Source organism: Thalassophryne amazonica, chromosome 2 (assembly GCF_902500255.1).
Source record: "Thalassophryne amazonica chromosome 2, fThaAma1.1, whole genome shotgun sequence".
In the NCBI taxonomy this organism is placed as follows: Eukaryota; Metazoa; Chordata; class Actinopteri; order Batrachoidiformes; family Batrachoididae; genus Thalassophryne; species Thalassophryne amazonica.
The window spans coordinates 124,126,757-124,143,445 of NC_047104.1; the positions used below are offsets into that span (position 1 = coordinate 124,126,757).

The 16,689-nt window shown below is 39.9% G+C and overlaps 1 protein-coding gene across 1 annotated transcript in view; it reads right to left on the reverse strand.

The window, feature by feature from the left end:
- The window catches only part of LOC117504102 (protein diaphanous homolog 3-like), a 546,585-nt gene that overhangs the window by 498,011 nt on the left and 31,885 nt on the right, over positions 1-16,689 (reverse strand). Inside the window, exons 6-8 of the mRNA XM_034163485.1 lie at positions 8,426-8,500; positions 7,584-7,653; positions 1,442-1,578 (exon numbers count right to left, since the gene is read on the reverse strand). Of these exons, the coding sequence (XP_034019376.1) occupies positions 1,442-1,578; positions 7,584-7,653; positions 8,426-8,500 (282 nt within the window). The remainder of the gene's footprint in view (positions 1-1,441; positions 1,579-7,583; positions 7,654-8,425; positions 8,501-16,689) is intronic.

Consider the following 16,689-nt stretch of genomic DNA (forward strand, 5'->3'; position numbering starts at 1 on the left):
TAAAAAAAAAAATCACACCACAGATTTTTCAATAATATTCAGGTCTGGGGACTGAGATGGCCATTCCAGAACATTGAAATTGTTCCTCTGCATGAATGCCTTAGTAGATTTTGAGCAGTGTTTAGGGTCATTGTCTTGTTGAAAGATCCAGCCCCGGCGCATCTTCAACTTTGTCACTGATTCATGGACATTGTTCTCAAGAATCTGCTGATATTTATTGGAATCCATGTGACCCTCAACTTTAACAAGATTCTCAGTACTTGCACTGGCCACCCAGCATGATGGAACCACCTCCAAATTTTACTGTAGGTAGCAAGCGTTTTTCTTGGAACGCCGTGTTCTTTTTAAGCCATGCATACCGCCCCTTGTTATGTCCAAATAAATCAATTTTAGTTTCATCAGTCCACAGCACCTTATTCCAAAATGAAGGTGGCTTGTCCAAATGTGCTTTAGCATACCTCAAGCGACTGTGGCACATACACAGAAAAGGCTTCCTCTGCATTACAGCATCTCGTTGTACAAAGTGTGCCGTATAGTTGAACAATGCACAGAGACACTATCTGCAGCAAGATCATGTAGCAGGTCTGTGGGTTGACTATGACTGTTCTCACCATCCTTCGCTTCACCTTATGAGATTTTTCTTGGCCTGCCACTTCAGACCTTAACTTGTACTGTGCTTGCAGTCTTCCATTTCCTCACTATGCTCCTCACAGTGGAAACTGACAGCTGAAATCTCTGAGATAGCTTTTTGTATCCTTCCCCTAAACCATGATGTTGAAAAATCTTTGTTTTCAGGTCATTTGAGAGGTGTTTAGGGGGTCCCATGTGGCCACTCAAAAGAAATGCAAAGATGGGAAACATTTGCAAATAGACACCTTAAATACCCATTCTCATGATTGGATTCACCTGTGTTAGATGGTCAAGGGTCAATGAGCTTACCAAACCAAATTTGTGTTCCAATAATTAGCGCTAAATGTATTCAAATCAATAAAATGACAAGGGTGCCCAAATTTACACACCTGTACCACACTACACACTTTCTGTAAATACTAGAAAACTTAATTTCACTTCTCAAATATCAGTGTTGTCAGCTATATGATATATTTAACTCTCTGATCCAAACAACCAATGATTTATAAAGAAAAATCCTGAAAATTATCAGGGGTGCTCAAACTTTTGCATACAACTGTACAGCACATACCAAAAAAACCTAAATGGTAGAATTAGGTCATAATGTCCAAGCCAAGCCAAGTCAACTGAATAACTCTACTTATGTGCACCGTTTCACTGCAATACAATAACTTTAAGGTCAAATGAAATTAAGGGATTTTCTTTTTGCTGTTGCAAAATATTGGTGTGACGGGGCAGCATTTCAAGAATAACAGAGGAACATTACTACAAAGCAGATGTAGCTTAAAAATAAATAATTAAAAAAACCTACATATTCTCTTCTCCCACAATGCAGATGGCTGACAGTAATTTTACAACATCAGTCATCATGGCAGATTGGGTGGGATCAATGGCTCTGGCCAGTAAGGCAAGACTCTTCTCCTCCCCAAGTATTCGCTCCAAGCCATACTGGAAGGAAGAAAAAAAAAAGTTATACATGTACACTTTACAATGTTTTATCCATCTACATACATACATACGCAATGCTACAATACCCTTGGCCGTATGAGCATAAAAACAACAAAATGCGACCTTTTGACCTCAAGAATGTGCCAAAATATGTCCATCGGGTTAAAAGCACACCTGAATACCTTTTATTAACACAGAGATCAAATATCGAGTTAGTATAAGAGGTTATACTTGTGTCCCACAAAAATTAATATGAATTTGTAGGGGTGGTTGAAAATCCATCCTTAAATGCATCGCAATGAGAATGAGGATGATTCGGAAGCAATTAAATATCAGAAATTGATTTTATAAATGTTATTTGCAGGGGTGGGCTGAATACAGGCGTTAGCCACTGTTAAGCACATTTCACATTCCATATGTAAAGTTGTATTTCTACTTCAAGTCATGTTTTGAGCCAGCAATGTACTTTTTATTGAAGTACGAGGGCTGTCAAAGTATAGGTCCTTTTTATTTTTTTCAAAGACTATATGGATTTCATTCATATGTTTTTACGTCAGACATGCTTGAACCCTCGTGCGCATGCGTGAGTTTTTCCACGCCTGTCGGTTACGTCATTCGCCTGTGAGCACTCCTTGTGGGAGGAGTCGTCCAGCCCCTTGTCGGAATTCCTTTGTCTGAGAAGTTGAGAGACTGGCGCTTTGATCAAAATTTTTTATAAACCTGTGAGACACATTGAAGTGGACACAGTTCGAAAAATTAAGCTGGTTTTCAGTGAAAATTTTAATGGCTGACGAGAGATTTTGAGGTGATACTGTCGCTTTAAGGACTTCCCACGGAGCGAGACGTCGTGCAGCACTCCCAGGCGCCGTCGTCAGCCTGTTTCAAGCTGAAAACCTCCACATTTCAGGCTCTATTGATCCAGGACGTCGTGAGAGAACAGAAGTTTCAGAAGAAGTCGGTTTCAGCATTTTATCCGGATATTCCACTGTTAAAGGAGATTTTTTTTAATGAAAAGACGTGCGGACGGGTTCCAACTTGTCCTTAAGGCTTCCAACAGAGGTGTTTTTCCTGTGGCGGAGCGTCGCGGTGGCTGCGAGCCGACGCTGCAATCCGCCCGTACGTCTTTCATTAAAAAAATCTCCTTTAACAGTGGAATATCCGGATAAAATGCTGAAACCGACTTCTTCTGAAACTTCTCTGTTCTCTCACGACGTCCCGGATCAATAGAGCCTGAAATGTGGAGGTTTTCAGCTTGAAACAGGCTGACGACGGCGCCTGGGAGTGCTGCACGACGTCTCGCTCCGTGGGAAGTCCTTAAAGCGACAGTATCGCCTCAAAATCTCTCATCAGCCGTTAAAATTTTCACCGAAAACCAGCTTAATTTTTCAAACCGTGTCCACTTCGATGTGTCTCACAGGTTTAGAAAAAATTTTGATCAAACAAAGCGCCAGTCTCTCAGCAACTTCTCAGACAAAGGAATTCCGACGAGGGGCTGGACGACTCCTCCCACAAGGAGTGCTCACAGGTGAATGACGTCACCGACAGGCGTGGAAAAACTCACGCATGCGCACGAGGGTTCAAGCATGTCTGACGTAAAAACATATGAATGAAATCTATATAGTTTTTGAAAAAAATAAAAAGGACCTATACTTTATTGACAGACCTCGTATATTTACCACACAGCTTCATTACAACCACCCCGCTCCAAATCTGATGGAGTCAGACAATGTGTGGCGCAGCTAGAGGTGTTGAGAACTGTGCTACATGATGAAAGAGGGAAGAATAAAAAATAAAAAATAACTTTTTGGACTATAATAATGATACACAGCACAGAACGAGAAGCACCGAAGACAAGTTCTGGCTACACCTGAACAGTTTCTCCTTCAAAATCTGAAAAATAAAACCAATACACTTATTGCACCTCTTAAGAAAATCTTTGCTTTATAATATGCACTGTCGCGCGCTGAACACTGTGTGCACAGTTCGTCCTACTGAACCTAAAGTGTAATTACAGGGTAATATTCATGCACAAGATGAGAATACGAGGTCTATTAGAAAAGTACCCGACCTTATTTTTTTCAAAAACTATATGGATTTGAATCACGTGCGATTACATCAGACAAGCTTGAACCCTCGTGGGCAAGTGAGAGTTTCACGCCTGTCGGTTGCGTCATTCGCCTGTGGGCAGGCTTTGATTGAGGAGTGGTCCATCCCTCCCGTCTATTTTTTCATTGTTTAGGAATGGCTCAGACTGCCGCTTTGCTTGATCAAATTTTTTTCAGCAACTGTAAGGCACATCTGAGTGGACACCATTCGAGAAATTCAGCTGTTTTAAGGGCTGATGAGAGATTATGGAGTGTTACTGTCACTTTAAGGACAACCCACGGAGCCGGAGGGTGCGCCGCGCTCCGAGCTGCCGTCGTCAGCCTGTTTTGAGCTGAAAACGTCCAAATTTAAGCCTCTGTTGACCCAGGACGTCGTGAGAGAGCTGAGAAGTTTCAGAAGAGGTCGGGATCAGCAGTTTATCTGGACATTCCACTGTTAAAGGAGATTTTGTAATGAAAGACGTGCGGACGGATTCGCGCGTCGGCACCCAGCCACTCATGGCCCGGCACCACAGAGAAACACCTCCGTTGGAAGCGTTACGGGACAAGTTTGAACATGCCCAGCTGTTAAAGTTTCTCGGATACTCACTCGACTGAAAACCATCGAAAGCCGACTGAATTTTACGAATGGTTAGCAACACGGAGGTGTTTCTCTGTGGCGCCGGGCCATGAGCGGCTGCCTGCCGACGCGCGAATCCGTCCGCACGTCTTTCATTACAAAACCTCCTTTAACAGTGGAATGTCCGGATAAACTGCTGATCCCGACCTCTTCTGAAACTTCTGTTCTCTCACGACGTCCTGGGTCAACAGAGGCTTAAATTTGGAAGTTTTCAGCTCGAAACAGGCTGACGACGGCGGCTCAGAGCGCGCCGCGCCCTCCAGCTCCGTGAGTTGTCCTTAAAGCGACAGTAACACTCCATAATCTCTCATCAGCCCTTAAAATTTTCACCGAAAACCAGCTGAATTTCTCGAATGGTGTCCACTCGGATGTGCCTTACAGTTTCTGAAAAAAGTTTGATCAAGCAAAGCGGCAGTCTGAGCCATTGGTGGACCACTCCTCACTCATAGCCTGCCCACAGGCAAATGACGCAACCGACAGGCGTGAAAAAACTCTCGCATGCCCACGAGGGTTCAAGCTTGTCTGATGTAATCGCACGTGATTCAAATCCATATAGTTTTTGAAAAAAATAATAAGGTCGGATACTTTGTTAATAGACCACGTAGATGTTGCCTGCCTTGTTTTCTGCAGCTTTAAGAGTGTTGGCAAATGAGCAGTGCAACAGAGTTTCACCATTATCACAACGTTCATTCCTATTTTAATCACACTGACAAGTACAAAGTGCATTAGTGCAGCGCAGCCAATGTGCACATGCATCGTGGTGAGGTACACAAATGTTTTACCTTTTACTTTGCTGGAGCCTATATTTACACAGGCAGAAGAAACACGGAATGGGAGGGAAGGGTGGGTGAATACCCCCCTAGATTTTAGAATTTTGAATCAGTGAAAGAGAGCCACACAGGTACAAATATGGCTCAGCTGTAAAAGAATGTGAAATTGTGAAACAACGTAAATTCATTATGAATCATTACAAAATACCAAGCAGTCTCACAGTGAGAAAAAGAAGTCCTGTTTTGGGAAAAAAATATGCATTGGTATTGTTTCATAATCACATGGTAGCCCTCCGGATTGCAATCAAATCATGAAGTGTCTCAAGATTTCCACCTCTATTAATCGGTGATATCTATATTTTATTTGCCAAGTGGCCTCTGTGTACGTGTACGCGTGTGTCTGGCTTTGATCACAGAGAAGCTGGGGAGAGCTGACATTTGCCATTTGGTATGTTTATGTATAATGGCTAAATAATGAATGCTGCTAAAGTGGAACATTTATAGGACTAATATTTCTGATAGAAATTTGGGATATTAGCTAACAACAATGAACAATGGATGTTGTGCTGCAATGCATCGTGGGAGTTTGGGGGTTTAAATATTATTGTACTGTGGTTCATGTTCATTTAACAGTGTTCGTGTTGTTGATTTTTGTTTTTGTAGTTCAATTGGTTTTGTCAGTTTAGTTTAGTGTCATGTTGCCATTACCATGAGCGGGAAGAGTAGTGCATTTGATGCCTTCTGACACTGTCAGAAGGCATTGCCACTGCTTGGGGCAGATTGCAGAAAAGACAAAAAGCTCTGGCTCAGTTTTCATTCTTCCCCACAGCTCACCACAATATATGAAAAACGAAGTAGCATTTGTGTACATCCGTGTGTATAACTTTGATCAGTTATTGTGTGGTAACTTATGATGCCTGTCACTACTGGAATACTTGCAACAGAAAATATGCCACTCCGTCTTAATGCAAATAGGTAAAAGAAAGCTGGCAGACAACAGCTGTCTTCTTGGCATTGTGAGCACATCCCATCTTAGGATGCCTCTCTAGCCAAGGAAAGGTCTGAGCTGACAGGGAAGCCTACGGGTAAATGCTGGCATCTGGCGCCTTTTGAGATTTTAGATTACATGAGACCTAACAGCACAGTTTGTACTGGGGTAGCTGTGAATCAGACTCAGCTGCATTTTAACATCATGTGGTGGTAATTATTTGAAACTACAGAATACAAAAAGCAGCACTGAACAGTTAAGATGAGGGAAATGTACAAGTCAAAATCTAAATATTAGATCCCTCAGGCAAAGTTGCAGCAAATATCCTGAAGAGAAACCTTACAACATGTTAGGATAGATATTCTCAGGACTTTATACTCTTGAATAGCTCTCAAAATAAAAGCTCAAGTTTCTCAAACTACAAATGACTGAAAGTATATGCTGAAACAAGTTTGATTTAGGATCCACTTTCTGTGTGGGACATTTGGTCTTTCCTGCACAGACTCGTTCATGTATAAATGAGGAAAAGGGGAAAAACATTTGTTCATCTCTTTTTTGTTGGATTATTGGACTGAACCTTCAACAGTGTTAGACACTGAAGTATTTGCTTTCTGTATGGATATAGAGCTACAAGAATGTTGCTCAGAGGACTGTTCTTGCTGTTAAGTCAGACTGAACAAGACTGAGAAATGCAAGGTATCTGTTAATGGAATATCACTGCTGCACTGTGCATCTCACACTCAAAGTATATTTTAGCACAGTGAACAATAGACACCTGTGCAACTCAGGAGTTACAGGGCTTGTGTGGCTGTGACTGGACAAATGAGGCACAGTGAAGTTTCAGTCTGCTGCATCAACAGTTACAACTTCATGGTGGAGAGAAGCAAAATACATGAAATTTCAGGTACAATCTGCAAGAAGACAAACCCTAGATTTGATTTGTACCCGCAATCTAGCTCTTTCAGTTATGACCCAACCCTCATGACCATAGGTGAGGGTAGGAACGAAGATTGACCAGTAGATCAAGAGCTTCGCCTTTTGGCTCAGCTCCCTTTTCATCTCAACAGTACGATAGAGCGAATGCAATACCGCCCCTGCTCCGGCCAATATCATGCTTTTTGTCCCCTCACACGTGAATAAGACCCCGAGGTACTTGAACGCCTTCACTTGGGGCAAGACTACATTCCCTACCCGAAGCAGGCAATCCATCGGTTTCCTGCTGAGAAGCATGGCCTCAGGTTTAGAGATGCTGATCCTCATCCCAGCTGCTTCATATTCGGATGTGAACCAATCCAGTGAGTGTTGGAGGTCACAGGCTGATGAAGCCAACAGGAAGCTTCAAGTCTACACTACATGTATATCTTGACTGTTTAACTTCAGCTCTATTGTGACAGTGTCCAGACAAAAAACTGTGTCAAGGCATGTAATTGTATGGATGATATTTAGGAGAAAGGGGAAAAAAATGTTTATGGTGAGGCCAAAGGACACATAGAACTAACAAATCCAATATTAAAATATCTTACCTTATTGTTCATGAAGGCTTTAAGACACTGGATAACTTTATGTTGATTCTTTCTATCAATCTTCTCTTGTCTGAAGAATCCATGTAGAGGAGCACAAAGTTACACAGTGTACTAAAAATATACACGACATGCAAAAGTGTAAATAATTTAAGCAGTTTTTAACTGTGATAACTTCAATGTTTGATTTGTCATCCATAGCAGTAGATCTGCAAAAAATGAATGTGATTTTCTTTCTCCATTTGTTTAAAAAAAAAATAATAATAATAATCAATTATGTGAGAAAAGTCATTTTCCAATACACGTAAACTGTTTGCAGGTGTGTTGCCTAGTATAGAAGACAAGCAGCTGCCAATGACCCAACAATAAATGACTGCAAAACCTGATACAGTAGACGTCCATTTAATTCTAAAATGCAGGAGACCGTTTAGATTAAATAAAGCATTTTTAATAACCTCAAACATGCATTTTAAAACAAAGATCAACACATTTATATTTCTGTACAGACAAGCAATTTTTATGCTGAGACTGAGAAATCAATGTCCAAAAATATTTGGACCAAACAATCCTCTTGGGATAAAGATCCATGCATGTTTAAGTAGAGCTGTGAAGAAGTCATATTTCATCATCAAAATAGCCATTGTAATGCCAAAATGACTCCTGCAATGTGTTTGCATGCTTTAAGAAAAACTATATAAACATTATCTTGCAAATTAACAGATTCAATGCTAGCTACTAAAATATGAACAAGATGTCACATTGTTTTATTATAATGATCACAAAAAACGTATTAGCACACATCCTTTTGTGAGATCGTGTCCATTTGTTCTTGTGTATGAACTTACTGTTTTCTGAACAGAAGCCTCTCCAATATGTCCAGCAACAGTCCAAGACCCTCATGCCCGAAGCTCTGCACCCAACTGAAATAAACATAAAATCAATATAACTGTGTAAGAATTGCACACTTTCATTGAACTGCTTTGGACTACTGCACGTTTGATATGAAGGGAATTTCAGACGGAGAAATACAGCAGAGATGATTATAAAGAGAAAAAAAATGTCAAGTAAAACACTTCAAAAACTTGTGCGTTCAGTTCCTACAGTCAGGAAATAAACGTTCCAAGGATTTATACCACATTCAGATTTTGTATGTCAGCAGATGTCCTGAACTTGGACATCTGCTGACAGATACTATTCAGATACCAGGGCGTTGTTTGCTTTAATATTATTACGGGTGACCATTTTAGTGCCAGGTAAATTATGTGATCACGCCTCACAGCCGAGGGTCCAGGGGCAACGCCGCAGTGGAGTCCAGGGGGTGAAGCCCCTGAAGCTATAGGGTTTTATACCTCTAAAACACTACTGGCAAGCCCTATTTTAACTACTTTTGAGTTTTAGATTAATTGAAAGCAAGAATAAGACAAAAAAAAAGACATTCATGTTGTAATATCAATGTTCTTTTTTTGCAGGTTCCAAAAACAGCATTTTCAGTTTTAAGAGATGAGATGTTTTGTAAAGACGAATGGTCCAAAATACCTTCAACCAGAATCCAGACTCTAACTGGAAGCTTTAGGAAGCATTTAGAAGCTGTTATTTCTGTAAAAGGAGGATCTACTAAATATTGATGTATTTTTTTCCTGTTGAGGTGCTCAAGTTTATGCACCTGCCTAATTTTGTTTAAAAGAATTATTGCACCGTTTCCGTAAATCCTATAAACTTCATTTCACTTCTCAAATATCACTGTTTGGCTGCTACATGATATATTTAAATGAAATTGCTGATCCAAACAACCAATGATTTACGAGGAAAACCATGGAAATCACCAGGGGTGCCCAAACTTTTACATACAACTGTATATGATGGAGATTATATTTACACACACACACACACACACATTTCCACGTAGCTAGCAGTCTGTGATGTCACCATGCTAATGTCCGCTAAATAGTTGTAAATCCTTCCAGAAGTGTTACCAGGTTACAAAAACAGTTTTCAGCTTCAAAGGTGTTCATTTCTCAATAGCTTTTATGTAATATGACATGTACAGTAGTTTTCAGAATAATAGTAGTGCTATGTGACACAAAAGATTAATCCAGGTTGAGTATATTTCTTATTGTTACATGGGAAACAAGGTACCAGTAGATCTAGTAGATTCTCACAAATCCAACAAGACCAAGCATTCATGATATGCACACTCATAAGGTATGAAATTTGGGCTATTAGTAAAAAAAAAAAAAAGGGGGTGTTCACAATAATAGTAGCATCTGCTGTTGATGCTACAAACTCAAAACTATTATGTTCAAACTGCTTTTTTAGCAATCCTGTGAATCACTAAACTAGTATTTAGTTGTATAACTACAGTTTTTCATGATTTCTTCACATCTGTGAGGCATTAATTTTGTTGGTTTGGAACCAAGATTTTGCTCGTTTACTAGTGTGCTTGGGGTCATTGTCTTGTTGAAACACCCATTTCAAGGGCATGTCCTCTTCAGCATAAGGCAACATGACCTCTTCAAGTATTTTGACATATCCAAACTGATCCATGATACCTGGAATGCGATATATAGGCTCAACACCATAGTAGGAGAAACATGCGCATATCAAGATGCTTACACCACCATGCTTCACTGAACTGTCGCTTGAATTCAGAGTTTGGGGGTTATTTCACAAACTGTCTGCGGCCCGTGGACCAAATAAGAACAATTTTATTCTCATCAGTCCACAAAATATTCCTCCATTTCTCTTTAGGCCAGTTGATGTGTTCTTTGGCAAATTGTAACCTCTTCTGCACGTCTTTTATTTAACAGAGGGACTTTGCGGGGGATTCTTGCAAATAAATTAGCTTCACACAGGCGTCTTCTAACTGTCACAGCACTTACAGGTATCTCCAGACTGTCTTTGATCATCCTGGAGCTGATCAATGGGTGAGCCTTTGCCATTCTGGTTATTCTTCTATCCATTTTGATGGTTTTCCATTTTCTTCCACGCGTCTCTGGTTTTTTTTTTTTTTTTTGTCCATTTTAAAGCATTGGAGATCATTGTAGATGAACAGCCTATAATTTTTTGCACCTGCGTATACATTTTCCCTTCTCCAATCAACTTTTTAATCAAACTACGCTGTTCTTCTGAACAATGTCTTGAACCTCCCATTTTCCTCAGGCTTTCAAGGAGAAAAGCATGTTCAACAGGTGCTGGCTTCATCCTTAAATAGGGGACACCTGATTCACATCTGTTTGTTCCACAAAATTGACAAACTCAGTGACTGTATGCCACACTACTATTATTGTGAACACCCCATTTTCTACTTTTTTTTTTTTTTTTTTTACTAATAGCCCAATTTCATAGCCTTAAGAGTGTGCATATCATGAATGCTTGGTCTTGTTGGGAACACTGGACAGAGGTGTTTGGCAAAGCAGATATCTTTGCAGGGGGAAAAAAAAAAAAGGTCCAAGTCTTTCGGTTCCTGGTGCAACCTGTCTTACTGTACAGTCGTGAAACTTTGATGCTAACCTTGATCTAATATGAGCTCTCGATATCTGTTGCAAGGGGCATGTTCAGAGGATCTTTGTGTACCACTGGGATAACTGTGTTAAATGAGTAGTTTCTTAGGCAGACTTGTAGTGTCTGGAACATTCTATGACTGCAGTAACAAAGGTTTCCTGCAAGGGCACTAGTTGCCTATAAAATGCTAGGACTTGTGTGCAGTCAGTCACAGAAGTAGAGCAGGGTGATTGAGACAAGACTGTTTATTTGGAAGCTAGTAGCTTCAACGTTCAAATTTGAAGCATTTTTGGATGACGCATTAAGAGATAGATTCATTTGTGGTGTGCACAGTAATGAGTGAGTTGCAGGACTGCATGTTAAATGCCGCACACAAAGGTCTTAATGCTGACCAAAGCTTATGAGACTGGCTTAGTGCACAAAATTGCAAAGCAAAACGCAAAGCACTAACCACAAAAGTCCCTGAAAACCAATATGCAGTTTTCCCAAAACCTGTTTCCAAGAAACAGGAAAGTGGGAAATCATGTTGCAGGTGACAACGACATGAAGAAGGCAACTGCTGGTTTAAAGAGGTGAAGTGCCGCTGGTGTAGAGAGAAAAAAAAAAAAAAAGGGGGGGGGGGGCACATCGCCAGAGCTTGTCGCACATGAGCAGGAGAAACGGAACACACACAGCAGAAATGAAAGGTGCCAAAAAGCCAAAGTGGAACCACCATCGGCTGACAGCAAAGCAGCATGATCGGGATCTGAGGGAGTCACGTGATACACCGCATGCAACAGTCAACACCCCGGCAGCTTCAAGAGGAGGCAGGCAATCGACAGCTTCAATCATCTGAAACACCTAAGGTCACAACCAAACCAGACAGTGATGTGAAAACAGGGAAGTTAAACAAGAGTTTGGAATTTTTGAAAGACAAACTGGTGGTATAATTAATCCTTATGTGTATGTGCAAGTTAATGAAAAACGAATGGGAATGGAAAACAAATGAAAATGGAGGTTGTTACGGGATCAGCTGTCTCTCTGATATCCGAAGCCCTGTATAAATGCAGGTTTACAAAAGGTTAAACTTGTACAAACCAGTTGCGAATTAAGAACATGCAGCCAACAAGCACTGGAGGTTAAAGGGCCATTTTACCAAAACTTGAAGGGGTCAAGTTTTGGTAAAATGAATGAATGTACACTCAAAAAAAAAAACAGCTCATTGGATGAACACAATTCAATTAAGTGCAGGATTTCCATTTAATGAATGTATGTAGCCCAAACTCAAAGCACATTCATGCAAGACAATTTAGTTTAGTTGGGACTACATATATTTATTAGTTGGAAATCCAATGAGTTAGTTTTTGAGTGTATCACACAAACTAATGACTCACTGAATGAACTCAAGTCAATTATGGGCAGGATTTCCATCTATTAAATGTGTAATCGCAACTAAATTAAATTATCCTGCATGGATGGATTTTTTTTTTTTTGTAGTGTAACAGTCATAAATTAACCTTTGTTGTGAAAGGAAATGGTCCAGCCTTAACGGGAAGAGACTAGACTGAAAGGTTTAACTGGATTGATTTTTGGTGAGCCCAATGGCACCAGAGAGTGCAGAAGAGGTTTGTGGCAGCTATCCAGAGCTGTTCCAACCTAACCTAGAAAACGTGAAAGACATCAAAGTTAAACTACATAATGCACCGGCGGCCATTCCCATATTTTGTAAACCTCGCCCTGTACCGTATGCACTAAAACATGCAAAAGAAGCACAGTTAAGTAAAATGGAAAACAAAGGGATTATTACACCTGTTAGCTATAGTGAGTGGGCTGCACCCACGGTGAACATCCCGAAAATTGATAAATGTCAGGATCTATGGGGATTACAAAGTTTCCATAAACCCTTGGTTGAAGGTAGATCAGTTCCACATTCCAAAACCACAAGACTTGTTCACAAAGTTGGCAGATTGACCAAACTAGATTTATCACAAGATTAACAATTAGAACTGGATGAGAGTTCAAAACGATACTTGACAATTAACACACAAAGCCTGCATAAAGTTAACAGACGGCCTTATGGAGTCGCCAGTGCACCTGCAATCTTCCAGAAACTGATGGATCAAGTTCTACAAGGGTTAGATTGAGTAATAAGATGACATATTGATCACTGGACAGAACCGAGACCACCACTTGAAAAACTTGGAAATTCTAAAAAGGCTGCAAACTCAATCTGCGAGTAAACAAAGATAAATGTTTTTTTCAACAGTGTGTTGTATTTAGGACACATGATTGATGCAGAGTGACTTCATCCCATGCCAACGAAATGTGAGGCAATTGCAAAAACCACAAGCCCAAGCAATGTGACAGTTAGGATCATTTACCCTCCTATTGAGCTACTATAGAATGTTCCAGACACTACAAGATCAAGATGAGCATCACTTGTCTTGTGAGGAAATGTCAGCTTCCACATTTTCAGTCATGAGAATGAGACATCCTGAAAAATCCTGAAAGTTGGCCGGGGCCTGGGGTACGGTGTAAGAGCTGCTGGATTTTAGGTAAAATTTAGGGCTGGGCAACGTTAACACGCTAACGTTGCATTAATTATTGAAGTCATTATCGCCGACAATTTTGTTCCTCCCCTTAACGCTGCGTTTTTTTTTTTTTTTTGTTTTTTAGCCTTTTATGACTGTTGCTCGTTGCCTTTTATTTTGAAAGCGTCAGTCGGGGCGAGCTTATGCTGCTGCTTCCTGCTGATAGCTGAGTTCACACAGAAAACGACACGAGGATCAAGAAAAGCACAGGCTATGCAATGCACAACAAAACAAAATGCAGAAAGACGCCGAACTTTTGAATGGACATTTTCGGTACAAAGTTATACAGGATCAGGCCCGGATCCAGACCGGTTTGGACCGATGCAGCTGCATTGGTCAAATTTTTTTTTACGCATCATTCGTCATCGGTAAAAAAAAATTAAAAAAAATAAAAAAAAAATCTTGAATAATCTGGAATAGCCGAACGTGTCCCCGCGGTGAACACAGCTTTTCGGTGGTTTTCATGTCAACCTATAGTCCGTAAATTATACGGATTTTTCCGAGTTTCAGAGTCATACGTACATACAAATAAAGTCGGATATTCAGGGTTTGGTCTGTAATAAACTATTTCTGCAGCGCGGCTCCACTTTGAAACCACGAACCATTGAAGCAATGCTTCGATCCAGTAGCTCATTGGTTCTTTGATTCACTGCTCTTCAGAAACGGCAAGCCGCTTCTTAACCCCTCGCAAAGCCATTAAAATATCGTCAGTGACTTTTGTGTGGATTAAAGTCACTAACTGGGACTCTTGTCTTGTAGCTGTCAAGAAACGAGAATCGTCCTCCGTTCCGTTCACACAGCTCGAAACGCTGCGCGGCTGAGACGGAGTCCGGTCGGAATTAATAACTTCAAAATGAATCGCCGCTTTAAATAAAATGACCACTCTTTCCAAATGTAATACAGACAAGAAACTACAGTCGACTAAAACGTTTTTTTTTCCCCTCCCAAAATGAAACGTGCTGTATTTTCTTTTCAAATTACATCCTGAAGTGAAACACAGCAGCTGTAAGCTCAGCTCAGATATATGGAAACACATTCATGCCAATGTCTGAAAGGAAATGCTTTTGACAAAAACTACATATTTTGTTTATTCCTATTTATGTCCACAGATCAAGGATTCACCATGTAGAGTTCATTATGTACAAAGTTTAAGGATCCAGTGACCAAATTCATATTTATTTACTTTAAGATAATAAAATGTTCAATTTCAATTCAGTTTAATCGGCTTATAAAGTGCCAAATCACAACAAAATCTAAATGTACTAAAACAAATTCATCACAATTGTACACATCAAATTGTGGTATGCGTACAATTGTGATGTATTTGTTTTAGTACATTTAGTCATGGACATGAATATTGTTATTTTGATATGAAACAGGATAACAAATGACCTGCCAGTGGTTTTATATTTGATTTCATTAGCGTGTTTCAGTTGAAATTTACATTTTCAAATTTATGCAATGTTCATTTACATTTTCAAATAAAAGTGCTTTTAAGCGGCTTTTGAATTCATTTTTGGGTTTCACATATACCATGGGATTAATCATGATTAATCACAGAAAGTCATTGAGTTAATGCAATTAAGATTTTTTATGTTTGCCCACCCCTAGTAAAATTAGACCAATATTAAGTCTAATTTTGGCACCAAAGCAGAAGCTTGAAAAGAGTCAGGAACACTTCATCCAGATCACCCTATAAATAAAAAAAATGCAGAATTCAGGAAGAATCCTGAAGATTCTCATGCCAGCACTTTGGGCATGTAGCATGTTTCACTGTGCATCATCCAGCACATAGCCATCTGAGTGTAGCGCAGTGGTTCTCAAAACAGTAATCAAGAATCACCGAAACACTCAAACTGAGTGGCTGCACACCTGAATGAGCTCAGTGAATATGAACAGTGTTCTCACAGGTTTTTCCATTTTAATTTGGGTATATTCATAGTTATATCATTGTAGGTGTTGCTAATAGGCCAACATTCCAATTATTAAATCTTACACAAACTCATGAAACATCAACTTTGGTAATCAGTCCTGTTGTCTGCCTGAATGCACATGCAGTGGACTGATCTCATACGGGGACACTGATTCATTGATCCAAAAAAAAAAAAAAAAAAAAAAAAAAAAAAAAAAAAAAAATGTGGACTGGTGTGCTTTTTTGTTAATATTTCAGAAGAAAAAGTTAACCGATTCCATTTATTGTTACAAAATTTCTGGATGGAATAATGCAGTCACTTCGCTGCTGCACCTCCCACACATAGATCAGGATAAGGGGACTGACCCTGTTTCCTGCAAAGAGGGAGACATGAGAAGGACTGAAGCAGTACCACTCAAATATTGGGGTCCTATGCTTATTTAAAAAAAAAAAAAAAAAAAAAAAAGTGCAATATAGAGGCCAGCAAAATCATCTCCATCTTTATATAACTAATGATAAGCTAATTACAGTAATTACCGCAAGAGGCCAGCATGCAAGAGCATAATAAAGGCAATATTTATCAAAACTTAATACAGCAAAAAATAAGTTATAATGATAGGCCTATGCACAGGTTGTTACCACGCGGTCTCACAGCAGCACAGCTGAATAAAGACCTTTGAGATTCTACTGATACTGAAGCAAATGACCTTTTATTCAATTGGCTTACTACTGCTGGTGCTTCAGTTCTTTGCAGGTTTACTTCGCTAACATGTATCCGACTGGAAACGGAGCCTTTGCTGGTCCACCCACTGTAAAGGCACCTTGACAAACGAATTTGATCCACGCACTGCTGCACAATTCATCAAGCCAATTTGTTCCACTTGACGCCACACTACATAAAATAAAGCCTGTGCCATATCATTTCGTAGCTGATGGTGTATTTGCTCTCAGAACCTGGCTGATGAAACCACTGTGTCATCGCTGCCAGAATCACAGAAAATATCTACAGCTGCAGGATATCTCGTGTAAATCATGCTGCAGAGAATGCATTTGGAATCTTATCTCAATCAACTTCAATCAACTTTTTTCTTATATAGCGCCAAATCACAACAAACAGTTGCCCCAA